Source organism: Xiphophorus hellerii, chromosome 22, assembly GCF_003331165.1.
Source record: "Xiphophorus hellerii strain 12219 chromosome 22, Xiphophorus_hellerii-4.1, whole genome shotgun sequence".
Lineage (NCBI taxonomy): Eukaryota > Metazoa > Chordata > Actinopteri > Cyprinodontiformes > Poeciliidae > Xiphophorus > Xiphophorus hellerii.
The window spans coordinates 13882072-13910023 of NC_045693.1; the positions used below are offsets into that span (position 1 = coordinate 13882072).

Consider the following 27952-nt stretch of genomic DNA (forward strand, 5'->3'; position numbering starts at 1 on the left):
GCAATTCCGAACTTCATCGCTAATCATACCAGGGACGGCTCAGTAATAGTGTTAAAATGAGACTACACACACACGCAGTCTCAATGAGACATACATTTACCCATCCACTTTTTTTTTTTTTTTAAAGAATTTGTTAATGGAATGAAAATATGCATTTACTCCTTTAGTTGTAAGTACAGTTCTGGTTGGAAATTTCCATACACTCATCCTGGGCATAAATGCCATGTTTTTTTTAAATGATTAATTTAATAAATACATAAAGCAGATTTAAAGATCTTTCTCCAGCTGCCATGGTCGGATCCAGGGAACTGCTAAGGAGGTTAAAAAAAAAAAAAGACAGGAACCATCAAGCCAAAAATATCTTGTAACACCAGGGCAGGTTCGCATCAGCTGAGAGGAAAGAAATAAATACCATCAAGCCTGATGATTTCGGAAGAAAATTAATCTAGGGAGACAAATACTGAGATGTTTTGACACAAAAGAAGAATGTTTGGAGGAGTTAAGGTGGGGCTTTTAAAAAGAAAAAGAACGCAAGACAGACTCAAGCTTGTGCAGTTGATTCTTATCTTAAAAGTCATTAAAGTTGCTGAAAAAAAAAGCAGATCAAATAAATTGTCGGGCGCAAGATTGACATTTATGCTGATGAGTGCAAGTAAACTTCTGACTGGATCTGTATGTGACATCAGTTTGTCTTTCAGCTTCTTTTTAATTTACTAACTAAAACCACTAACAATTATTTAAATGTTTAAATCTTTAAAAAATATAGTTTGTTACTCTGGTTATTACAGAACTACTTCTCAAACCACCGGGGTCATCTAAAAAAAAAAGAAAAAAAAAAGTTGCATCAGAGAACTCAGATTGGGATGGGTAAAAGCTACTTTTGCTCTAATACTGTAAATCCCAAACAGTTCTACTGTTACAGAATGCAGCCACAAAAGAACTACAATTAGATAAAAAAATGCAAAGCAGAGGAAACATTCACAAACCTTAGTTTTTTGTGCTATTAACAAACATCAACCATTACTACAGCACCTCAAATGAAACTGATCTGCATTATTTTTTTATAATAACCTGGATTTTGAGTGTACAAACAATTCAAAGAGGCTTGCAAATAATGTAAAACAAATCCTTTGGCATCATTAAATGTAAAAGTTCATAAAAATAAACACGTTAATCAGCTAAACTGCACTGTCTCACAAATCAATACTGTCATCTTTTTAGATATTACTAACTTTTAATAACCTTTTTTACTTTTAAACCCACAAGATTTTTTCGTTACTGAAATATACTGCTCAAAAAAATAAAGGGAACACTTTAAGTGTTAAACACCTGTTTAAGTGTTCCCTTTATTTTTTTGAGCAGTGTATAAACATCACCAGTGGCAACAGTGATGAGGCACCTCTGTTGATATCATAGATTTTCAGATGACTGAAAGTATACATGAAGCTCACTCAAAACTCTACACTTTAGTGTCAAACTTGGTGAATCATCCATGAAGCAGACAATTATTGTATATACAACATACATTACAAAACCAGGACTGAAAAACAACGCAAAATTTCAAACATCCTCTAAGCATTAAGAGTCTCCATGACAGAATCTGCTATTAGAAAATAGAAAATGAGTCATGCAAAAAATATATACCTAAGATTTAGATAAAGTCTAATAACCCAAAATACCAAAAATATATATTAAAAAGTCTCCTGATAAACCTGTGTGTTTCCACAGTTGAGGACAAAAGTGAGCCAAGCTAAATTCTCACCCATAACAAATCAAAGATTCCCACCTAAAACTAAAGTGGAGAATGGCTCAAAATCCTGCAGTTTCCTCTTGATACGCCTGCTCAAAATGAGAGCGCGTGTTGCTACTTTTATTCAGCGAGAGCAGGTAAGTTCATTGGTACCAGGGCGTCTTGCGCACCCAGCGGAGGGTGAATCCTGCATCTGTGCGGATTTTAATGGAGGCAGCTTCTGCTTCTCGCACTGTCTCCTTTACAGACTGCATCAAATTCTGGGCGTTGTGAACCAACATCTCCGTAGCCTGGAATGGGAATTAAACGAACGAGGAGCTGTTAGTGAATATGTAACAGGATAATATTGTTGTCCTGAAGTGCAGATGTGTTATTCTGTGTTACCTGCTCTGACTCCTCTTCGCTAATGTTTGTCCGTCCCAGCATGGTAGCTTTGACAGTGGAAAGGATCTTCAGCTGAGTGCTGATGGTGGGAATTCGTTCACAAACCTGTACCAGGGGGAGATCATTTAGAAACTACAGCAATCAAAGTTTCAGATTAAGATTAATTTGGGAGTTTGGTCAAAGGAGTATCAGAAAACATTTATTTATATTTTAGTTCAAATATGAATTTTGAAAATTATTCATATTCTTCTCAAAAGTCAAAAGAAAAATCTTATTACCATTACAGCGCTCAAACACCTGAGCAGCTTTTTGCATGTTTCACCAGGTATTTTGCTGATGTATCTTGATTCGAAGCCCTCCTTGCCATAACCCTAATCTTTAGCTTCCCTTCCAGTAAATTCAAGTCTGGATTCTGGCTGCTCCACTCAAAAAAGTTAGACAACTTACATTTAGACTAAACCTGTTAGTAAATATTTAAAAAATTACTTTAAACCTGAGTCAAAACTGCACTGGTGTATGAATAATTTTGGGCCTTGCTGTATGTTCTACCTGCAGCAGGTTCGTCCTGATGCGTCTGTCTGTGCACTGCTTGGCCACTTCTTTAGCCAGTCTCGTCACCTCATCCGAGGCCTTGGCAATGTCTTTTGCGCACTGAATCAGCGCTCGCTTGTTTCCGCTCCCGCCACGCACCAGCCGAGACATTTCAGCCATCAGCAGAGCCATCCGCTTGGCTGCTGCTATGATGTCATTACCCTGTGCAGAGAAAGTAGGGTGGCGAGAAGTCAAAGCAGCTGTAATCAGAGGAGTACTGTGTAGCAAAGCATTCACTGTGAGCCATGTCTTTGCAAAATACTCCGATAATATAATGTAGAACAACAAAATAGTGCTGTGAGGTAATGAATGAAATGACCAAGACAAGCATCAAATGTAAGGATGTTTAACAGCCCACTGCATGCAGTGTCCCAGCAGTTTATCACGTTTTTGACTTTAAATATCATCCTGACATCACAGTCAAACTGAGGTTAGTTCCTGTGAGGTAATGCCATGGTGCTGAGATGATTAGTGCAAACTTGAAACGATAGGAAGCTGAAGCGGGTTGTCATACTGAGTAAGCAGGTGGTTAGATGTCAAAGCTGCATCACCCTGAAGTCTTTAGGAAACTGTCATCCTTGGCCTTACTGGTTGGCCGGCCGTGACAAAAAGAGTGAGAAGGAAGCTCCTCCACTGAACCGTTTTATTCATGAACACGTGAAGAGGACAGTCGTTAACCCAGTGTGAAACTTTAGCAATGGGATCAGCATACATGTGTGTGTCAGTCATCTCTGAGTAAAAAAATCACAGCAGCAGTGAAACAGCAGCTGCAGCTGGTGGGGCATGTCCATGGTGGGAGATGCACAGCCGATGGTTCACACAGCCACAGTCACCGTCTGCTAAAACTCCAGGAAGTGTTTCTCGTCCTGCATGGCCGTGGTCTGCATGCTTGGGTGTGCTGTGCCTCGCAACAGTATTCATACCTCTCAAAGATTTTAACATTTTGCCTCCTTGCAGCAACAAATCTGAATACGTTTATATATATTTTATGGAATAGACCAACAATCACCAATAGACCAAGTAGAGCATACTTCTGAAGTAAAACAAAATGATCTGTGGTTTTCAAAATCAAGATGTGCTAAAGACAATGGCTTTTCTTTAAAATTGAGACATGCATTATCATAAGAAAAGTCCCAAAAAGAAGCTCTGGGCAGTTGAGAAAAACAATATTTTTCTAAACCAATCTGTGAAACCATATGTGGCAGAAAATGAATACTGGCCACCTCCCTGGACACAATATCTGCGAGTTGAAACTTGCTGTGGTGATCCTTTTCTTCAGCAGAAGCTGGCAAAGGTGATGTAAAGACAGATAGAGTTAAATACAGGGCAATCCTGAAAGAAAAGCCGTTAGAGGCTGGCTAAACTTGAGCGGAGGTTCAAGTTTAACCTAAACATAATCAAATCAAAACACACTTGTGTTAGAATGGCCCAGTCAAAGTCCAGGGCTTAATTTATTGGAGAATCTTTTGCAAGGCTTGAATTTTTTTGTTTATAGACACTCTGCTGAGCTTCTCTAAATACATCTGTAAGTATGTGGAGGTGGTAGAGACATACCCAAAAAGATAGGCACTTTAACAACTGCAAAGGATGGTGCTAGAAAGTAACAACTCAGGGGTGTTGAATACAAATGCATACCACACTTTTTAGATTTTTATTTTCAATAAAAAGAAATCTGAAAACCACATATCCTTTCCCTTTCACTTCAGAATTATGAACTATTTCACATCGGTCTGTATTATGTCTTTGGTAGTGCAAAATTTAAACATATTAAACGGGTTTGATTACTTTTGCAATGCAGTGTATTTGAGGGTGAGGGCGTGTGTGTGGGTGTGTGAGTGGGCTCAAACAGGGCTAGCAGATTCTCCCACCAGTCTCAACTGTGTGTGTACGCTCATGTGCATGTACGTGCGCAGACCTTGCTGGACCACTTGCGAGCCTCCTGGTGGAGAGACTGGGCAGCTGCCAGAATGGGCTGATTGACAGGCTGGTTGGACGGCATCATCAGCAGCTCTGGCTCATAGTCATCCTCACCATCAGTAAACTCATCTTCATCATCTACCTCCCTCTCCTCTACTGCCTCCTCATCCTCAGGCTGGGCCAGGCGGGGAGTAAGACGAGTGGAGGGGCGGGGGATTTTTGTGATGGCCGGAGGATTGACAGGAAACAGGGAGGGAAGGAGAACAAAAGGGGGAGGAAGAGGGAGAAATAAAGGAGGAAGAAGGGTAGGGGGAAGCAAGGGAAAGCAGGTGGAGAGGGAGGCATTTAGTACAGTATGAGCAGCACTGAATGAAAGAACAGAGGACAGGTAGTTTAACAAAAGCATGGTGAAAGAACAGGGATAGGGTGGTGAAATGACACGCCAAAGGGCAAAAAACAGCTTTGATGGGAGAGGAAAAGAAAAGAGGACAGAAGAGATCTGCAAGGAGGGCTGCAAGTGCATGACGTGCCTGAGGGGATGGCTGAGTGGACAGTTCATGATCTACCATCAAACAGGATCTAACTGCACCCAAAGTCAGTGTCTGGCTTATTACTGGTAGGCTAAAGAGTTGAGCAGTGAGCATGACAGATCACCTTTATGAATTAACCTTTTTTTGCACCTATTTTCAAACAAATTTCTCATGCGTGCAGAAGATCAAAATCAGCTTTTTCAAAAAAACATTTCAGAGGAACTGAAAAGGAGAAAGGTTATGAGACACAAAGAGATGATAAGAGCATCCTTGTTTTTATCCTCAGTGACAAAACTTGGTCATGAAGTGCTAATGCTAATAAATCAATCAATGCAACATCAGGTCCTGTATTAAGAAACACCTTAATATAGTACATGCAGTACAGACTCCTCGTTTTATCCTTATGTTATGCACTTTTCTTACATTTCTCCGTGAAGTAAGTGTGCATGCCTTCAAACTGAACAGATGACAGTTTCCAGTTTTCCTCTGAAAGTGGAGTTGAACCACTGATCTCCACATTTCAGGATAACAAAAGAAAAATTCAGATTTTCTCAAACAAAATCACAGGAAAAGCGTCTTGGAGAGCAATTGTACGCTCTGCAACAGTAGTTTAAATGTTTTCACTAAAACAGAGACACTCGGCATAGATCTTTTCTGTAAAGTAGTATTTATGAGTGTGTTTGTTTGAACTGACTTTGCTTGACCACTTGCGCGCTTCGTCATGCAGCTGCCTGGCCGCCACCATCATGGGTTCGCTGAGCACCTCGCCGACCTTCTGCTCCGGGAACTCCTCGTCCTTCTCCTCCGGGGGAGGAGGACGGGGTGGAGGCAACTCACCCTCCGGCAGCGGGGGTTTAGGTGGAGCCTGTTCATCACTAACCTGGAAGAACAGAACTTTACACTCATCTTCATACTTTTTACCCTCATGATGAGCATGAATTTCTTACTTTTTTCTTCTTACTCAAACCTTTCTCTTTCCAGAACACAATCATCTTTAAAGGCAAAAAGTCATTTCACAGGTTTCAATTTACTCTGATTATTTTTCTCTAATTTCCACAAATGTCAATGTTTCATGTATGCCAAATCAAAAACAGATATTTCTCCTAACATTTCAAAAATGTATTTTTTCCTTGACAAAATGGAGACCTACAAGTTTAAAATTAGAAAGCCTAAAGGACTCAGTGACGATTGAAGTAATTTCCAAACAGTTGCAATGTCTCTAAATTCTCAAATTTTAACTCAAAGATGGTTGACTCTAGTGGGAAAAAAATCAAATTTGATCATAAGAGGTCCTCAGATACATCTACTCTGGTTTGGTAGAAGAAAAAGCAGGCTAATATTAAATGGGCTCCCTGGACAAACCTTGAACATAGTAAAAATATTTGAACTTTGGTTTAAAAGACATTTTTATTCAGGGTGGCTTTTGCTTAATGTACTTTTTGTTTTAATTGTTCTGCAAATACAATTTTACTTACTTACTTTACTTAAAAACTACAGAAGAAAATCAATTTAAATGTACTTTAATCCAAAGGAACTTGGGTTAAAGTTTAACCCAAATATCAATGAGATTAATACTGTATTTGGGCTATCTGCTCCAAATAACCCAAACATATTTACTAGAGCCTCTAAATATGTTGATACTGTATGGATGACAGCAACTCCATAATACATTCAAACTCCACTCATATCTTGTTTCTAAAAATGATGGTGATTGTTTGCTGTATAGACATAGTGTCTCAAATGTAACAACTAAAACTAGAGGAAGGCAGACAGTTTGAGTAATTCGAATGTGCCTACATGGAGCTGGTCCAGGTCAGGAGGCGGAGGCGGGAAGTCTGGTTCCTGAGGCTGGAAGGCTTCTCTGACTTTTCCCACTGCAGCCAAGATCCTTTGACAAGAGTCCAAATATGCTTTCTGTAGGCCTGTGACCAAAATCATTCAGAAGAGACAGAGGTGAGAGAGAAAATAACAGTAACTCATTATTGCAGCATCCTACATGGCTGCATTTGGAGCAGTAACCTTTGTCTTGTATGTTCCCAGCCACAGCCTTTGCGTCCATCACCATGGGTGAGATGGTGTGCGAGAGGATGTCAGACGCATGTTTTACAGTATCTCTAAACCGGGGATCTTCAGAGTTCTCCACTTCCCTCTTGGCCACCAACAAGACCCGGTTAGCTCGTCTCGCTATGCTTGTTGCCCCGGCAACGAGCATTTGGGGCTGAACGTTTGCCATGGCAACTCGGCACTTGTCAATGTCTTTTTTAATGGCTTCCTCAGAAGCATCCAACAAGGATTTGGTGTCTATGGCTTCGTCGACCAGACCTAAGGCACACATGGACGAAAATGCACATCAACTGAACATGCAGTTGCTGAAATTACAGTGAAAATTAAAATTTAAAGTGGGTCAAGAAAGCCCTTACCGGTCAGTCTCTCCACATTGTCAATCCACTGGTTCTTCATGGTGTCAAAGTGCTCATAGGCTGCTTTGTTTCCTGGATTTTTTAGCAAGATCCGAGCAGCAGAAGTCACCTGGAGATAAACAAACACAACGTGTTCGGATTGAGTTTGACAACCATGTGCCTCATCAGTCTGCATCATGATGAAAGGTAAAACTAACATGCACACCTGTGGCGTCAGCTCCCTGGCGTGTTTCATGGCAGCATGAATTCCCTCCACTGTGCTCTTATTCGCCGTTCCCACAGCGGCGGCCTTCTCTGCGGTTGCTCCCAGTCGTCCAGCATGGGTTTCAAAGTTCCCTGCACGTTCTTCAAAGACCTTTGAGAAACACTTGTTTTGGTCTAAACACAGCAATCCTTTTTAAACAATGACACCAAAAAAGCCTGGTGTGATAAGAGAACAATTGTTCGGAGCTGAGACCATGTTTTCTTTTGTTGTTGTTTTGTTTGTTTACTGACCTCCTGCCTGTTGGGCGCATCAGGAGGAGCAGTTGCAGCCACCGCCAGCAGCTTGACGGGGGTGGTGGTGTCGCTGAAAACATCGGATACCTCCTGGGTCATCACCTCCTGCATATGCTGCCTCAGGTCCTGGTAGAAGCAGAGAATGCTGCATCTATCCACAAGATGGAGCTCTGCACTAAGGATGCTACATCATCCTCAACTGAGTTTTATCTATTTTTCTTACAGGATTATTTTCTCCACAGCATTTGCCAGGCAGGTTTATGATCTTAACTTAAGTTCACTTATGTCGAACAATAAGCCCAAGAAAAGCTTTATTTAAATATAATCTAGCTTTTATTGTTTAAGTGCAGCAATACCTTGAGGGTGTCCTGCAATTGTGCCGCTGTGGCTCGTGCATGAGGAGCCTCAGCCTCTCCCCTGCTCGCCATGTCTGCCAAAGCTGTCATCAGCCCCTCTGTTCGGTCGCAGCGCCCGACCATGTCCTGTCGGTACGGACCCAACAGGCCTCCAGCCAGCCTCTTCCCTTCTCCAACCATTCCTCTGATTGCTGCCTGGCCTGTGGAGTCACGAGAAAAATATCTAAGGACAAGAATACCTTATTGGTGTTCAGTCAGAACAATGACAAGTGAATATTAAGGCAACAGCATCAAGCATTGCATGTGTATTGACTGCAGATTTTTTCTTCTTAAAAGGGAAAAGCTGATTCTGTATTTTGTTGCAGAAAAATCAACAGTGTTGTGAAATTACTTGACACTTTAGTTATTTATTTTGTTAGCCTGATAACCTGAGTAAATAAAAAAACAATTTTTATTGTTCTGTTTCTTCTCGGTTGTCAAAAATAACCCTTGCTGTGGTTCACTGGACTCCCAAAGAGTCCCTTAGAAATGTCCTTGTAATCCTTCCCAAACAATACATATCAATGGCCTTGAATTTCTCTAGATTGGGGCATGAAAGATAGATAGAAATATTTCAGCCCACCTCATATTGTCAAATAGATTCTCTTTAAGTGATTTGTTGATCTGGTCAAAGAGGAATCAGAATTAATTCATGATTTTAAAAAAGGAGCAATAATATTTCCACATAGGGTACGCGATGGCTTCGATTGCTTTTTCACATAATACATTAAATCTTCAGGTTTTGTTGCCGTGTAGTTACTCAGGTTATCTTTGTCCAATTTTAAAAATGTTTCAGATGAGAATCTGAAACACTTAAGAGTAGCAAAAAAAAAAGAAAGACAGAAGAAATTTCTTCTGGAGAAGAAAATGCTCTTTCACAGCACTGCTTGGGCTGGTTTCTGTCATCTCATCGAGGTTTAGCTAGGCTCCTATGCTTTGCTCTCAGATAAGAAAGATAACTCTTTCTAAAGCTACAGACAGCAGTGGCTTGGAAACATTCAGTCACTCTTTTTTTTACAGTGACATTATTAAAACTACAATTAAAAAGCTGCAATCTTTGTTGAGAAGATCATTGTATGCTACCTAAGCTAAGCTACTAGCTTAATAAGATAATAATAGCATGTCATACTTGGCAGAAATGCAAAACCTTCAGCAATTCAAAACTGCTACTAATTTTAGCACATGGATATTCTACCAATTTTATTACTTTTTATCATACTGTGAGAATGTCAAAGCAGCCCATGCATGTTATAGTGTTTCATTTTATCTTTCAACATGGCTGACAGTGAGCAGGTACCTGTGTTCCACTCTATCCTCTCACACTCTGCTCCCAGAGGGAAGCATGGGAAAGAGAGGAAACGATCAAAAGACAAGACAGGAAGACAGCGTAACAAAGGATTAGGAAACAACACTCTGAGTAAACCGAGTCATTTAATGAATCATGCATGAGTTGAATCACAGTGTGAATGTCAATTTCCTGAGCAAGACACTTGCTGTCATTACAGCATATAAGCATCCCACATCTTTCATCAGCATGTTCAGTTATTGATGCAAGCCGTCCACTACTTCTGCACAGAATCCATCATCATCACAGGCTACACCAAAAACACAAAAAGGCAGAACACCATTATGTCCTTTCAGCCACAATGCATGTGAACGCACCTACGCCTCTGTCATCCACCCCGGGATTATTCACCCAGCGCAGAGCCTGCTCCATTTTACCCTCCAGCGTGACAGCAGGCTTTGCTGGTCTCATGCTGGCCACCGCCCGGTTGGTCTTGGACTGCAGGTTTAGCAGAGCCCCTCCAATCTGCTTTGCCAGAGCTCGGGCCTCTGGGCTGTCGCCTTTACCCCTGTCATGGTAGCACATACAGTAAATGACTTCATTGGAGGAAAAATTTAATTTACATTACATAGAGGAAAAAAATCCTTTTTTAAATCTGGCCTTCAAACCCATCATCTGGTAAAGGTCTTGCTATTAACATGTTAGGCGGCATCTTAAAAGGGAAATACCTCTTGAAAGTATTTATTTCCAATTTGACCTTTATTTTTCTAATAAAATGAATGTGTTAAAAAAGACGACTAATTTCTCCTTTCACAAAAAATGTAGAAATATTTCTAACATCAATCTAACAGACTTAAAGACTTAAATTAAGTCTTTATTTTGGATTCTTGGAAATCACACAGGCAGGAATGATCTGTGTTGTTGCATACAGTACGCCCTGTTCCTGATTAGATTAGGCTTGATAATTCAGCTGTGTATACAAGCACAGCCACATAGCTTTCTTTTATCATTTAAATGTATATCTCTCCTCATGACTATCTAGTGCTGTATTTCAGTGGCTTTTAGTGGGTTGCAAAAATATTTATACCCTTAAAACGTCAGACAATTACATGACATATGTGACAGTCTGAGGGAAAGTATGCGTTTTCCAAACTATAAGTTGCAATTTTTTTGTAGTTTGATGACAGTGCAACTTATAATCAGGAGCGACTTATATATGTCTTTTCCCCACTTCAAGATGCATTTTTTGACGGATGCATTACATACAAATTCATATTGATGGACATTAAACCAGGATTAAACATTATCCTCTGCAGTCATGAGAAAAGTCTGAAAGTCAGACGGCCAGAAATGGAGAAATGAGTCTACAATTGGGTTTAATTTGTGACTCAAAGCAGAGCAAATTTTTGTTCAATATATTTGTTCTGCTCTTTCTCAACTGTTATATCACCTTCATTGGATATACATTTATCTAAACATACAATGCATTGATTAATGCGTGAAGGAGAATCACAGTAAAAAGTGGCGCAGAAATTCAGCAGGAGCAGGATTAAAAATTACACTCATCTCAACTATTCACTGACGAGGTGAATTCTTCACAGGATTTTATTTCAGGGTATCAGACTAAAAAAGGCTGAATATAAATGCACGCCACACTTTTCAGACATATATTTGTAAATTTCGAAGATGTTCCTCCTATTTCACAACTATACACTAGTGTTGGTCTATTACACAGAGTCCTATTGAATATACATGTTTATGGTTGTAATGTGAAAAAAGTAAAGGGGTGTAAATGCTTTTGCAAGCAATTGTAGCTATTTTTGCTGCGTTTTTCTTTTTCGATCAGTTAAACAGCTTGTTTATTAAGAGATATTTCCCTTTAAATTCTGCCCGGTATCCTCCTTTGTGTGACACCACGACCCTTTTCACCACATTTAAATTCTTAGAAACCTTAACATAGGAGCGATGGGCACGATTGACAAGCAACAACACATTTTCCACATGGATAAAAAAGGCCACCTATTGGTGGCTCGTGGTTGCAAACTCCATCTGGAAGTAAACAAAATATTTAAACTTAAGTATTGTTTGTGGTTGCAGTAAGAGGAAATCATACTGTTTGCGCAGCTCCATGAGCCGGGCGGTGAGTCCTGCTATCTCGTTTATGGAGCGCAGGATGTCGTCCCTCTCCTTGGGGTCTTCACAGAGGTCTGCGATGCGTTTGGCCTCCGCTAGAAGCGCTCGGATGTTCTCCTCTCCCTCAGGACCACCATTAGGATCGGCCAACCATGCCTGAAAAAGCAGGATGCAACAGCATTTCAGTCTGATGAACAACACTAAAAACAGTACGAGCTTTTCTTGAAAATAAACTGAATAAAAACAAAACTGCAGGAAGCTGAATGTTTGTTTATCTGACCTGGGCAGCATCCAGCCTCCTGGCAATGGCCTGCTTTGAGTTGATTAGAGCCTCTAGTCTCCGAGCAGCACTGTCCACTTTGCCAAAGAGCAGATCTAAGCCCTGTAAGCACTGGCCTGCACGCTGCATGCACCCTGGAGTCTGGCCCTGGCCTCTGTCAAAACCCGGAAATACAGTCAACCGAAGTATGAGATCAGAATATGCAACTTAAACACCCAGAAGGAGGAAGTACACACAAGCACACTACCTGACACGCAGATCTCCAATCTGATCAGTCATCTGCCCCAGAGCCCTGGTGGTCGCCAGTATGTCCTTCCTCTCCCTCCCAGCGCACAGCTCTCCCACCTTACCAGCTTCATCCAGAATGACACGCAGCGCCACCTCGCCAGGGTCTCCTGAGGAGGACAGAGTGGCAGAATCACAGAGTTGGACATGTTGAATAAAATGAATGTGTTTCAGCTGAAGGTTTGTAGAATTCAAATTGAATCCAGGGCTACCTGGCTGTCCCTGTGGGTCTTTGAGCCAGCTTTTAGCCTGCGCCATCTTTGATTCAATCAAAGCCAGAGATCTTTTCAGGGCCTCCATGTCCTGAAGAAAAGAGAGAAAACTGATGTGTATTAACTTAGAGTTTAGCTTTTTGATGCAGGTTAATATATACGAAGCTATTTCTACAGCAACGGTACGGCCTGTTGAGTTTTGGACTTGTAAGGAAAAATTCTGTAATTAAGTTTTTGGAAACTGGGTACCAACGCTTAAGATTTAAGACATATATTGTTTCAAAACTAATGAATTTTACATTACTACTACTACTAGACTACTGCAGCATTGCCCCTCCCCCACCTAGTGTGTGCATGGTCAGATGGCTGAAACAGGGATATGACACTTTCCCTCACTTACAAGAAAATATATTTGGAAATAAATCCAGTCTTGGAAATCACAAAGAGCCATGATTTGGGAAACTAAAGAGACCCACCCACCCATCAATCATATAAACATAGTTGGCATGTCATAAGCAGCAACTCTGTTAAGCAGTCATCTGCAGGCTGCAGTTACCCAAGCAGCAGACATCCTGTTTAATTAACAAGCTAATGTAAGCTTGTTAGACTTGTTTACTCTGAGAAGAGAAGAATGGAAAACAGGGGTAATATTCTGTAAAACAGGGACATTTTCTTGGAAGAGTTAATAAGGGAACATTACTTTTATAAATACTACTACCACTACTGCTACTACTAATAATATTAGAATAACCTGCGGATAGAAACTGATGCTCACTTTCAAATCAGGCAGTATTTGTTGAGACATATGACTGTGTCCTATATTAGTAAATGTCACCAAAAGGAAGTGTTTTTAATTAGCTTACAACATACAATTTTATTTAAAAAGCAGAAGACCTAATACAAGATAAATGATAAGATTTTTAACTTTTGGTGGCTTTCAGCAAATATAGGTAAAAAAAGGCTTCTGAAAACTTTATTACATAGGAACTTATAAATCAATAAAATAATCTTCTGAATAAGCTCTTGCTACATTTACTGCAAATAGTGGACGCTGAGTTGATAGTTATCAGTTAATGTTTATAAACCAGTAATTAGCCAAATGCTTTACTGAAAAGAAACAGCTGAATAAGAAACGAGAAAATAATGAAGTTCAACCTCCTCGCATATTCAAAGAAACACTTTTGACAGCTTCCTACGAGGAAAACAAAAAAGCTTTTTCCAGCTGGGAGGAGAATGAAACGGTCAAGTGGAACAGCTCAATACAAGCCATCTATTATGAATGTGTCTGGACAGCAACCAGCTTATTTCTATAATTCATGACCCGGCGTGAGGATGGCAGTCATCGTATGCCAGCACTTTCCCCTCGCGAACTGACAGTAAGTGCTTGTCACAGCCCACACACTATGTATGCAATATCCCCACAGCAAACATATACAGACAGACGGACAGATCATTGTCTGAGGACGCTGTGTGAGAAACATGCAGGGGTTACAGGTTGGACGAGTGAAACAGATTTCACTTCTGCTGGAGACTCTTTAGCTGATGCTCTGGGCATCACTTCTGCACAGTTTTTGATTCTCTACCAAGCAACAATCAGCTGCTGCTAAATGAGTGAAAAAACTCATTTTCGGCCGTCGGACATATACTGACAAACAGATGCACATAAAACCATTTATTGTAGTGATGAAGCACCTTACATCACCACATTTGCTTATAAGTTGACACAAACACTGGACGCACTTGTTTTTGGATACCTGAGTGACAGATATGCAGAATGTAAGCGTGAGGACACATTCCTGTGTCGATCAGACACAAAGAAACTCACACACCCACAAGCTTGCATGCTGGAGACCGCAGAGGGGGAAAGAGACAGGCTTACCTTCTACAGGAAGGAAAAGAATGAAGGAAGAAGGTAAAGAAAGAAAGGAAAGGGAAAAAGAAAAACCAAGAGTTACACTAGCGAGCAAAAACAAAAATGGAGACAGAAAGTAAAAGAGTGAATTTTTCAGAGATGCCCCTCCGGGGGAGAGTGTTTGTCTTAAGTTCGACTTTGTGTCAAATGTTTGTGGGCAAAAAAATGAGGAAAGTCGTTTTTGCTTATGTGCCAAACAGATTTTACCTTGTTTGCCCAGGCGTCTTCATCCCACGTGGTGAGCTGTAAGACTCTGATGATCTCGTTGATTTCGGCGCTCATCTTTTCAAACGTAAACCTTCGGTTCTTCTCAGCCTCCTCAATGCCGGCTCCTCGGCTGCTTTTGGTTGCCACAAAAATCTTTATAGCTGAAGACACAAATTTGATCGAATTACAGGTATTGCCAGATGAATATTTTAGATGAATAAACTGTCTGCTAAATTGGCCATTTCTCTCAAAATCCCTCACTTATTCCTGGACATTAGGTTAGTGCTGATGCAGAAGCATTTCAGCCTCACGCAATGGAGAGCAGATTTGATTTGACCTCAAAAATTTGAAAATTAAATCAAGTTTAACATTAGATGTTTTTGGTCTTCATTTCACATGGTAATATTTTACCAAAAAGCCATTCTGCCGGAACTGCTTCATCCATTCCAGAACAAGTTAAGATGTGTGATTGGGATGATGCCAATCATCCCAATCACACATATTGTAATTGAATTGAACATGTAATCAGATATTAGTGGAGGTGTATGAACAATTTTGACAGCGTGTGGATTAGAGAAAATCAGAATTCTAAGTTGTATTTTTGTTTTTTCAAAGTCTATTGAATGTGTGTAGTGTGATAATTTGACTCTGGAGACAAAAACGTTACTTAGCTAAATCATTTACCAGGACAAAATTCAAATCACATGGATGATGGGTGTATGTAAACTTCTGACCAGGCAGCATAAGTGAATCATACTCTTGGGATCTGGAACAAAGCAACACAAACCAACTAAAATGACGCAAAAAGCCTCTGTAAAACTGTTTGGAGCAAACCTGTGAGTTCCCGCTGATACTGAAATTTTGCAAAACCTATGTGACTTATCAATATAAAAATATTAATTAGTGCCTGTATCCCAAGCTACCTTACTTGAAATCTTTTGCAGCTACAGTAATAGCTGAAATGTTTCATCTTAATGTATATTCAGTACATCAGACTGTAGATGAGGTGTTAGTGGGCGACGCATCGTCAGTCTCACATCCCAAGCACCTAATGACTGTAATTACCAGTGTTACTATAACAACGGCTGGATGCTCTGCGACCTGCACTGTCGTTTGCCCACACAAGTTCACCCGTATGCACCTGAGATGAGAACGGGCAGCAGCTCCTTGATGGTGTTCATGGAGCTGACGAGCATCTGTCGGTGCTCTTGGTGGGTCAGCTCCTGCTGCCGCTCCTCAATCATCTTTGACATCTTCGTCATGCCTGGTGAAAAACAGAGACAAAAAGCACGGCAAAATGATTTCCAACGAGAGTTTGAGGCGAGTATGACTCAACCCCTCCTCTGGGTAGGTGGCAGAAAATGTTTTGTGACTTTGAATTTGACCCAGCTGGTACAGTGATTAACAGACATATTCAAACGCCGTTCCTTCATGAACCACTGAGCTCGAACAATGTCTGAACCAGTGGTGTGTGAGGAAGCCTTGGCATTAGACTTCCCCCAGCATATTAAGTCACAGCATTCTGAAAATGTAATTAACCCGATGCTCTGATGATAAATGGTCTGTTTATGATCCTCCTGCCAGTGGAAAGACTCACTAAGAGTATCTTGATGTCAGAGGAGTCAATGGCTAATTCATTTTTTTTTCATCTTAACAGATTAATCTTTGACCCAAACAAAAAATGAAGGTTAATTGTTTCATTTAGAAACCTCCTATAAACACATTCAACTCAGTATTGTAAGTTCACGAACCTATTGATTGATATGTCTTTATTAAAGTATCACGAGTGTTCAGAAATTACAAACAATGGTTGATTTTATGACTGTATTTTCCGACTTTAGGCCTAAAGTTGCAATTTTTATGATTCCCTATTAGATCAAATTAAGATGCAAGACAACTGTTTGCATTTTGCTCTAAAGAGTGGATAAATAAAATGCTTACAAGAGTACCATGCTTGCAAAAGTACTAAATTTCCTTGAATGTTTATATTCTAAGGTTGTGATTTCATGTGACAGCTGTGCTACACTTTTTCTGAAATGAAATGTAAGTGCAAGTTACTGTTTTCACCTTTTTTAATTTGCGTTTATTTTAAAAAATGACTACTTTGTGTGGGTCTGTTGCATACATTTGAAATTAAACGCATTGAAGCTTGTGGTTTTTACATAAATAATGTGAAAAGTTTCAAGTCACATGAACATGTATACAAGGCACTGTACTGTAAATATTGTTTTTTTGATTATGTTGATATGGGTCGGCTTTAACAGGATCTTTTCACAGTAGTCAAGCTGTTCAATAACTTGCTTTGTGTTTTACTAACCTGGTCCGAGATTTTTTGTGTAAGTGATGAGATCTTCCATGGTCTCCACCACTTCAGCTACTGTCAGATACTCGAGGATACCTTTACACACACGGATTATCTTACGCACCTGCAAGCACAATGTAGTAACAGGTGAGATCTCGAGGAGGAAAAGCGCTTCTTTTCATAACAAGAACAAATGCCTTCATTCTGAGCGCTTTTCTCGCCCCTCGTTGTTTCTGCGGTGTCTGTGTGTGCGTCGACAATCTTGTGATGTTCATCTTGTGACTGAGAAAAGCTGCTCTTCTGAAAGTGAGGCTGGTGATTAGACATGGTGAGCTTAATCATGTGCCCAATGTGATTTCACTTATGGAGCTGCCATCAAACCTTCATGCACACACACACACACGCACACACCCACACACACCCACCCCTTCCCCACCCTTAACACACACACCCATGCACACGCCAACACACAGACATCCTGAATTATGACACAGGGAGGTCATTTGATCTCTGTGATTAGATCTAGCTGCATTTGAGCCTCCATTACGGCTCCAAGAGTTCCTCCTTCCTCTGTGCAGCTGCTAAATAAACCTTTAATTCCCTGAAATAGACCAAAGCTTGCTCTGAAGGGATGGCAAGCATGAAGACACTCATGTATATTGGTGTAAGTAGGAAAACACACACCTCTGCTTCATCAAAGGTAAGGAGTAGGTCACTCGTTCCAGACAGAATTCCTCTGGATCCATCGATCAGGTAATCCCTCGCAGGAACAGAGTATGGATCTGCCTTAAGCATCTGAGCTGCCTGAACGAGCTTCGAGCACGAGTTCTCCACCCTGAAAACATGCAGCTGGCTTAGAACATCTTTTTACAACAAAAGCATTGACGAGCACCTACAGTCAATCACTAAGTAAAGTGATTTGCGATGGTAAATAATGAATATTTATTTTGTGTCATATTCTACGTATTGTAGAATATTGAGACAGAGTAATTAAATTTAAAAAAGCATGAAACAAGAAAAAAAATCACAATCTGTGGTTCTATGAAGTTGATAAAATAATTTTAAAATACACTCTTCAGAAACTGAGTTGTCACTATTTCAAAACCAGGTAAGCACTTCCACATGTGAGTACTGGCGTGTAACATTTAGTATTTATTGACCAGAATGGATTGTCGTCTTGACAAATCCCCCCACCCCCGAAAAACCCACCTTTTTAGTTGTGTTAATGAATGTGTGTCCTTTAATTGGAGAGAAAAGGGACGAAGGAAGCACTTTTGATACAAATATTATATGTGCGGAAATTGTGGGTGAGGATTTCTCCTCACCCAACAAAGACAGTCTCATCCCACAGCGACAACAGATAGCTTGAACAGGGAGTCAACAGCCAGACCACCAACTTGGTGTTAGTGACCACAAAGTTTGTCAACCAAGAAAATGCTTTCTTTTAAAAGACAATTAGCTGCACAGAATTTGAGGCAAAATAAGGAGAAAGGTTTTGACTGCAAGTGCCTCCTGATTGTGTGGTATTTCAGAGTCAAATTATGTGTTTCTGTGAAAATATTAATGATAGATATGCTTATAGAATTTGAATGGTGAGGCAGACAATATGTTTGACAGATACATTGCTATATGAAAATAAAATATATCATATTAAACACAAGTTGAATATGAGGACAAAAGTGAGACTTAAACAAGATTCTATAAATGCCCATTACAATACTTTGTTTAAATTGAGAACATACGTACTTCAGAGTGTGACTGCTCTGTTTTGAGAGACTTACAATTTCAAATCAATTCAAGCGACAACATGATCAACTTTGTTATCTTCAGTTTGTAAAAATTTTAAGAAAAAATGTTGGCTCGACTTCTAAACATGAATTTTAATCTTCAGTCAGTGACTGACCCAGAGGGGATGCATTTTATGAGGATTCAAATAAAGCTAAATCCCCCCTCATTCTGACCCCATTGGTCAGGGTATCAATGCCCGATGGCTCGTCTATATTTAGGCAGGTTCACATTCCCACATGCTCCTACGCCCCACAAGCGAGATTTAGCCTGTGCATTTGTGAGAGAAGATTTGACCTACTGGAGATGTGAATAATTTTTGTGAACCTACAAAATATTTTCAAATTGATCAACAGGCAACAGTGAAAAATGAGGAGTGGGTGGGAAAACAAGCTGTATGTTGATGTGTTAAAGTTAAAGCATACCAAGATTTGTATGTATCAACATCAATTGAAAAAAAAAAGAAAAAAAGCGGGACTTTTACTATTTCAGTGTTCATACAAAAGGACTAAAAAAAGAAAAGGAAAATATCAAAAACATTTGTATCATTTGATTCTGTAAGTTTGGTTCAAGGATGCTGCTTAATTGTGTTTTTTCTCAGAAGTCAAAATTTTCATGTTGAAATGTCAAAGTGGAAAGTTCTACTCTGACCCTGACCTCAAAATTTAACATTGCTAGGTATTTGAAGCATAGTGGTAGCAGCGGTAATAAGCCTTTTATTTGCACTGCTGATGGTTTATGTATTTTTTAATACATATACTATTCAACCTCTGTCAGTTAAGATGGTGCTGCAGTATTTACAAATCTAAAACACGAAGAGAATTACTAGCTTGTATTGCTAATAGCAGCTAGCTTAGGTCAGCGGTTTTCTGACTACAAACTGGGGCATGGTTTACTTGATTTTGGTGACCTTCACAAACCCATGTCCAGACTTTAGAGGCAAACAGTGGCCACACACACTGTTGTCCACTCCAGATCATACTTATCATCTCATAAGTGGAGCATTACAGCTTTAATGCTGTGAGAGTCCACTGCATATGAAATGAACCCAAAGCAATTCGCAACAAAGTTTTAGGAAGAAGAAAATCAAGGGAAGATAGTTAGAAGATAGTTTTTGTTTGTTGCAAATTTCAGTGTCCTTGAACAACTCATCCTTCTGGCTATTGATCACTTTTGCATTCACCCTGTAAATGGCCGATACCAATGCAACCTAAGTACCATGAAAGGTACTTGTACCACAGTTGGAGAACCACAGAGCTGGGGCATTAACATTTGTATAAATGCTCTCGGTGAACCCTGAGCTTTTATGTCAGCTCTTTGGATGCGAGCTGGAAAACAGCTAACAGCCTCTCAGTAGTCTGGATGCTGGAGCCGGACAAGCACCCGGGCTCGGCCTCAGAAGTAGCTTTTTGTTGTGGCTGGGAACGGAGCCAGGCTCCCTGACATTAAAACGCCTGGAATCCTCTTTTCAACAAGTTCTCTGTGTGCTGAGATAAAGTCCATCATTTCCAGCATTCTGACCCTGTCAGACAGAGATACAGTGGCAGTCATTTATTTTTCCAGAACATGAGCTCTGGTTCAGCAATAGGCTTACTTAATAAAAGCAGGAGGCATGTCTCTCTTCATCACCTGGTCCTCTGTGGTTTGAACAGTTTCCTTCCCCACCTGAAACACACACATATTTATTCTATTATCATTAGCTGCAGCAAGACAGGAAATGTTTTTTAAAGGGCACTATTAATAGACTGAAAGGGTGAATGAGTGTGTATCAATTCACGCCTATTCCAACCATGCATGCATGTCATTTCTCATGAGCTGAGAAAAGCAGCTTGGGGTCCAGTTCATTTCTCCTGTCTGTTACTTTGCAAGCAAAGCTAACTGTGTTTAGGATTAAACCAGATGAAAAACATATGAAGAATTTAGTTTTATTTCATTTTTGCAACTTGTAACATTACTACAGCCAAAGAGAGTAATTTGCTGCATGATTCTTCTGAAGACGCTCAGTGCTACTAAACTACATCCTTCACACACAAGCGTGATCAGCCTCATACGGACAAGCACACCCTTTCCACTAAACTTCATAATCACAGCTTTAATTATTTTAAATTAACTTACAGCCCTCAAATAGTCAAATAAATGTGTGTGGTCTGGCATGTCAGTCTCCACGTAGATTCTGAATCCCAACAGATTCCTGGTTGAAAGCCTTCAAAAATATAAAATAAACTCTCTCTCTCTCTCTCTCACCCAGACACACACACACACCTATATGCCTGAGCATTCACACGTTTGAGATGCAATTACAGCAAAATGATGACATCAGTTTCTTCCTGCTGCTTCAGTGAAATTTTGTTAATAGACTTTTTGGCTCCAGAGATTCAGGAAATGGCAAATGGGCTGTGGTATGAGCTGCAGCATTTTCTTATTTTGACCACACAAATTTTACTCAGAGATATGGTTTATTGGTTAGTCTTAACAATCTAACAAGAAATCATTCTGTTCAGTGTTAGCTGATTTTGCAAACAGAATAAAGCTCCATATTGCTTATTGTTCTCGCAGTGCCAATTGAACAATATTCATACTGTTTAACTTTTCTCATATTTTCCCACATTACAACCACTAATTGGTTTTACTGGTATTTTATGTGATAGACCAAAAACAGAAGTGCATAATTGTAAAGTGGAAGGAAAATGATACTTGCTTTGATTTTATTTTATTTTTTACAAATTAAGATCTGAATAGCTTGTGTGTATTTGTGTTCAACCTTGAGTCAATACTCTGTACTCCAACCTTCAGCTGCTATTATAGCTTTGCATATTTACTAAAATGTTGACCAATTCTTCTTTGCAACAGTTCAGTCAGATGGGGTAAAGAGAATACCTGAGAGACAGCCAGAGGTTCTCAATTAGATTTAGGTGTTGACCTTGGCAGAACCGACCAAATTACTCCATAGTAGCTCTAGATGTCCTGCCACTAAAGACTTATGTCCTTTGCAGCATCTAACAGTTTATCTTACTGAATTGCTCTGTGTTTAGATCCATCTATCTTCCCATCCACTCTAAGCAGCTCCCTGTCAAAGAAAAATATTCCCACAGAATGATGCTGCCATTACCATGTTTCTCCCTGGGGGTGGTATATTTAGCGTACAGTGTTAGGTTTCCATCCCACAGAGCATTTTGCATGTATGCCAGAAAGCTAAATTTTGTTCTCATCTGGCCAGAGCATCTTTTTTTTTCTCCATATTTTTTATGCGCCCCTTACATAATGTGGCCAGGTTTAAAAATTTTAAATATAAATAATATATAAATAAAATAATTGTTAAGTACAAACCAAATTTAGACACCATATGAGCCAAAATTAAACTTCACTCCAAAGTCAGATTTAAAATTGCTGTTAATATCTGTATTTTAACATCTGTGTCTTTCATACAATGCTCTTAAACTTTATTGTTTTCTTTTTGTCTTTCTACTGACATCCTATAAAGTGCTATGGATTTCCATGTGTATGAATGGTGCAATAAAAAGAAACATGGACTGCTGTGTCAGCAGGCTATTCTCACCTGAGCTGTGGATCTCTGCAGCTCCTCCAGAGTTACCAACAGGATCTTAGCTGCTCTTGCTTAGCCTGCTAATCATGTTCTAATCTGTGTTTGTCTATCACATAAAATCCCAGAGGGTAAATTGTTTAAATAAAAAAAAAGTTAAACCTTCTTGTCTAATTAGAGGGAAGAGTGAGCCGTTTAAATCAAAAACTGCATGTAACATTTAGTATGACAATTGTTCATTCATTCATTCAGTTGCATAACAGGCATTGGGAGGAGAAGCATAAGAAGTTTCACAGAATGTCTGCCTGCATTTGAATTACTTACAACTTATTTTCCAGAAACCATGCATTGAATACAAAAATAACATGTGTAGGAACGGAACAAGTCCTTAATTTGCAGGATGCAAATTAATTTGGGCGAACTTTAAATTCAGTTTACACTTTTGTGTGAACAAAACACACATAAAAACGAATGAAGTAATGGTGCACTTCATTATTAAACCCCTACTATATAGTTGCAAAAAGGTGAAACTGAAAATGTCAAAATGACCTGATGAAACTGATCTGTCTTGAAAACTTTCTTTGTTCAAAAAATACTTCCAAGGAATGCAGTTCTACAAGTGTGGCGACCCGGAAGGGTCGTCCAGACGAACTCTGTTTCCTGTAAGCAGCAACACTTGCTATTGATTGTGCAATGCATTAATAATGCAGAGTAAAGTGGTTTGCAGAGGACATTGAAGCGGGCTGTATGTGGGGTTTGTACATCTTTAAAAGAAGTGATTGCTCCAGCAGGAAACTGACAGCTATTGATCACAGGTATCAAACTGTGCTTTGTCTCACCTAAGACTCACAACTTAAAACAGTTTCTTCAGATCTTGAATTACACAAAAATGCTTCTGCTGAGTGACTGTAACAAAACTCATCCCTGCACAACGTTTTAGATGTTTGAAGTAAATGAAGAATTATTCCTGTCAGACCTCAAACCACCTCTGCACACCTCGGCCACTCTCTGAGTGACAGAGTGGCACATTCTCTGCCCCTTAAAGTCATTGACAACTTTAAACCTGAAAGTCTGAACATAGTTGACTATTGACAAGAACAGAGTATCCTAACTGGGTCTAGGACGACTCCTGTTCAATATAAGAAGGTGTTTGTCCTACAACTCAAAAGTTGTGGGTTTAATTCCAGCTTCCAACCATACTACAATACCCCCATTGAGCAAGGCATCTCATCCCATTCTGCTAGATGATGTTCTAAATGCTCCAGATAGTGATAGTATACTTGGAAAAGTGGAATCTAATTCTTGAAAGTAAACTTAATGTCAGCTTGTTCTGAAGTTATAAAACTGAAATGTGATGGACCAACATCTTATTGCAACATTGATTTTGTCTTTAAATCATCTGCTTCAGTCACCATGACATTAGTGGATTTGGGGATACTGAAGATCTAGGATTAGCCTAATAATATGTTTTGGGCTTTACTTACTTTAATGCCACCTTTCATTAAAAAAATCTAACATTTTCTAATAATTTTCTACCAAACTTTGTTTTCAAAGTCAAAAGCAAATGTGAATGTGTCAGCCATCATTTTATCTTCCATTGCTTAAAAAAGAGGGTTTGCTGGTGGTTTAAAGACACAGACATCTGCTCTTACATTACGAAGAAGAAATTGACATTATTGCATAGTGCTTCAAATATCCCAATTTTAAAGTAAAAAGGTCATAGTTCATCATGAAGTCACCAACTTTGACTCATTTCTGGTGTGCCAAAGAACAAAAAGAAAAGTATTTGTTTTATTTGTTCAGGTTTGGCAGAAACATGGACCTTACTGTCCTTGGTGAGAGCTGGCACATGAATTAAATTACATTTCCTTTTAAAACATTTTCTTTGGCAAAATGTTGGCATTTCTTCCACTGTATTATCTTCAGCTCGTTATGCATCATATCATCACTGTATTTCAGTTGACAGGCCTACTTCTCACATACCTCCTCTCCCTCTCTGTTCGGTAAAGTGTGCACTTTCTTTACTCAGTGCTAAATCTATTTATTCCTCCTCTCCCCTCCCCCCTAAAGATGCACTCCTGAAGGAGTCCATGTTGACTCCTTCAGGATCAGACACTTCTCTCCCTGAGCCAGCTCTTCAATCAGCAGAACGCTATGAACGCTTGCACTTCCAACCAGATGCACCAGGAGCAGCAGTATGTCCCACATCTTTAGCTGAATCTGCATCAGCCCACGCTCAACCTCAGGGGGGATCAAGAGTGACACTGCCTTGAGCGATTTTAAGAGTCTTCGTGGTCCAAGATCTTAAGTGCATGCAAACACCCCTCCCTTCTTCAGCCCACCCTGGATGGGGTAAACTGTAACCGTATCAGTGTGCATTGGGACCCTTGTGGTGATGTTGGCATCTTGCTGTATAGCGTACTGTGTTAACTTGGTCTGCACAAGGCTAGATATGAGTCATCCTTTTAAAATAAAGCCTGTGTGCTCCAAACAGCTTCACTTTTAGGTTTTGGGTGTTCTTTACATCCAGTTAACTTGATCTACCCAGCAACAGAGTGGTGGATATTTCACAAGCTGCGTTCTCAAGCATCGCTGGTGCTCTCTTGTCACCCACTTCTTTAGACTTGCAAATCTGTCAGCAAATGCATCTTTTTCTCCTCTGCCTATAGTAAGTAGTCTGAAAGCTTTTCTCTTCCTTTTTTCTAAAAATACACCAGCGATTCTCAACGCTGAGACTTCTAAGTGCATCCTTCTTCGCCTCTATCGTGATATCTTCCTCATCATTTTGCCTTTTATTGTAAATCTCCATCCTGAGAGCTTGTTCTGTGTTCAATAGCTTCCCGTGAAACTCCCTGATCTCTCCTCCCGGACTCTCATATCCATGATGTGATACCCAGTGACAAGCCTGAGGCGGCTTTTAGCCTCCTTCTGCTTGCTGTCTGAATGAAATAGACCCACAAGAACAGAGAGAGAAGGAGAGTGTGTGATGGCCAGTGGACATCGAGGGCCCTATCAAGATGAATAGCATTGCATCAGAGTAGATTAACTTTCTTATCTCTAATGCAGACTGCAAATTACCCATTCATCAAATTAATATTTCAACTCCTATCCTAAATGAAGTTGATGCAACAATTTTCTTTTTCAGAGTAAACTTGAGGAGCAAATTCTTTAAATTGCAAATGACAAACAAGAAATACAGAAAATCAGGGTCTAAATAATCAAATATCACATCAAAGCATCCAAAATCATCCTTTAGGATGATTTCTATTGACCACACTTTTTCTGTTTTTATAATGTAAGGGATAGCATGCTTATAGTCTGCTGTTGATTTCTCCTGAGTGACCTAGCAAGTGAGTGAAGATTGCATCAATAACGACCTAGATTAGCATAAATGATGTAGTCCGTACTGATTTTTTTTTTTCTTCCAGCCAGAGCATACACAGGAAGCATCAATATCTGACTGAAACTGGGCTCTTTCTACTCAAAACAACCAAAGTGACTCAGTTGTGTCACAGATGAAATAAAGGAGAAAGTGAAAATGAAAAAAAAAGGAATTAAAAAAAAAACACAAGACAACGAGATGAGGGAAATCTTACTGCTGAGTTTCTTCATGAAACCTCAAAGCTTCTGGTAGTTTGACTCAGTTTGTTGAAGCTAAAAAAGCAAAACATGTCTCCAAGTGACATTTCTCCTGTCACTGGTCTCCCATGCAGAGGAACATCCTCTGAATTCAATTGATCCTAATTTCTTCCACCCCACAAATCTCCTACGGCTTAGCTGCCATCAGGTTGCCAAATCTCTCTCTACTGGAGCACCATGAAATGTCCAAGTCATGGCTCAAGTCTATATAGCCTAAGTCAACATAAGAACATTTAACACAACTGAGCACCAGAACACACATCTGTGTCAAGGCTCTGGTCGCTGGATTACTCACTGTAAATTCTGCTCAGACATAAAACACAGACAAACTTGGAAGACTTCTTTAACCTTTTTTTTTTTTTTAATTGGCAGAAGCTGTCAAAACAGCAAGACGGGGAAACACAACACTGCACAATGTTGCGACCACAGCAAGTCAGGTAGAAACTCTGAGGGGACAACTAATTACTAATTAATTACTAAAAATATTTCCACTTACTGGCTCACTTTCACTCAATTATATGAAGATAAATATTGAGCATGACAAGTTCCAGACCTCAGGTTTTCAGAGAGCGAGTCTAAGTCAAGCCTTAGGTCTTTGTTTTTGTGACTGAAGTGTGACCAGAGTCTAGGATGCAGACTCAAGTCCTAATCTCTGGGCTATGTTGGCTACTTACTGGTATAATGACAATTCATACTTATTATTATTTTTTTCAATCAGTATTAATCATCTAAATTACGTAAATAACAGTGAAAACGGACTGGACAATCCTGAACTTTACAGTTCAATACAGAGGACAGGGAGCAGAAGGTGGGGCTGTCTCAGGGGACCATTCATGACCGAACCGCCACTGGGCATCAGCACATCCCACAAGTTTTTTTTTTAATACTGACCGCACCCCCTCCATCTCCAAGCTCCACTGAAAAGTTGGCAGGTCTCTCTTCCAGTCTGTGCAAAGTTTGACATTTCATGTTGCGCCCTGACGGAAACACAAAAACTAAAGCAGGAGACTGTCACACAAACAAACACACACATGCAAGCATGAACCTCAGCTGGTGCACGACAGCTTTATGTCTTTTTAATGGCGAGTGAGGAGCAAGTTGGGATTTCCAAGCCATATTTCTGGAAGCCACAGAAAATAATCAGCTGCAGCTCCAGGACAGTTTTATGGTCTCTTCTCCTCATGATTCATGGAACTGAAAGAATAAACCATAAAGCCGGCGGCTGTCTGCGCCCCTCATCGATCTAGTCGGTTCCCAGAACCGCTGGAAGTTTGGGACAGAAATGTGACGCTCGGGCAGGATTTTCCCCATGGCTTTTTTTTCAAACTCGGGACTCACCCGCACAAGGTTGCTCACAGCCGCCTGCACCGCGGCCACCGGCACCGACAGGTCCGGGATGGCTTTCCCATCCACCTCCCCCTCCTCATGCATGATGACCAGGTGGGAGATCTGCTGGGCCACCGGCTCCAGGATGCTCTCAATGGTCTTGGTGTGAAACACCGGCATCGTGAACGACTTTCAACACAGCCCCGACGGAGGAAAAATATAAAAGGCAGCTGGTAGCTCCAGCGCTGATGATCTTTTATTCCCTCTCTCTTTCTGCTGCTCCTCTCCTGAGTACCTCGGTGAAAGCTGGACTCGAGCGGACGGTGTCCTCCGGTGGGAGCAACCCAAATCGTGACAGAAGGAATCACCGCCCTCCGCCCAATCAGAGCCAAGGAATACAGCTGCCAAGCTGCTTGGTGCGCACTGACGCTCTCCCTGCTGTACGCACACACTCCGCAAACGAGAGCTCTTCCTAAATTACGTCATGCGTGCCAGTGCACCCTAAAAGGAAAGTGTTGGGGTAAGTTAATGAGTCTTGATGGGAAGAGATTGTAATTCTA

At 40.2% G+C, this 27952-nt stretch overlaps 1 protein-coding gene across 7 annotated transcripts; it reads right to left on the reverse strand.

The window, feature by feature from the left end:
- Positions 1 to 1511: 1511 nt before the first annotated feature.
- Positions 1512 to 27925, reverse strand: LOC116713212 (vinculin-like). 7 transcript variants are annotated; one of them, XM_032553299.1, is made up of 24 exons: positions 27405 to 27572; positions 20481 to 20551; positions 17786 to 17936; positions 17117 to 17225; positions 15941 to 16063; positions 14800 to 14960; positions 14560 to 14562; positions 12681 to 12771; positions 12431 to 12578; positions 12184 to 12337; positions 11884 to 12059; positions 10148 to 10338; positions 9783 to 9809; positions 8447 to 8646; positions 8088 to 8216; positions 7798 to 7947; positions 7593 to 7701; positions 7192 to 7494; positions 6970 to 7094; positions 5867 to 6052; positions 4641 to 4817; positions 2684 to 2887; positions 2135 to 2239; positions 1512 to 2040 (listed from the first exon to the last, which is right to left on the reverse strand). In XM_032553299.1, exons 1-24 carry the CDS (start codon positions 27570 to 27572, stop codon positions 1894 to 1896), a joined length of 3408 nt encoding a protein of 1135 aa, XP_032409190.1. In that variant the 3' UTR covers positions 1512 to 1893. The 7 variants fall into 7 exon arrangements, with proteins under 7 accessions (XP_032409190.1, XP_032409191.1, XP_032409194.1 ...); XM_032553300.1 differs by lacking the exon at positions 14560 to 14562 and having other exon boundaries at positions 27405 to 27925; XM_032553303.1 differs by lacking the exon at positions 4641 to 4817 and having other exon boundaries at positions 27405 to 27924.
- Positions 27926 to 27952: the final 27 nt, after the last annotated feature.

Coding starts and splice junctions, on each gene's coding strand:
- LOC116713212 (XM_032553299.1), bottom strand. CDS start 27,572: ATGCCGGTGTTTCACACCAAGACCATTGAGAGCATCCTGGAGCCGGTG. Junction 12,060..12,183: donor GGAGGCTGGATGCTGCCCAG/GTCAGATAAACA, acceptor CTGCTTTTTCAG/GCATGGTTGGCCGATCCTAA. Junction 2,041..2,134: donor GCGAAGAGGAGTCAGAGCAG/GTAACACAGAAT, acceptor TTCCCATTCCAG/GCTACGGAGATGTTGGTTCA.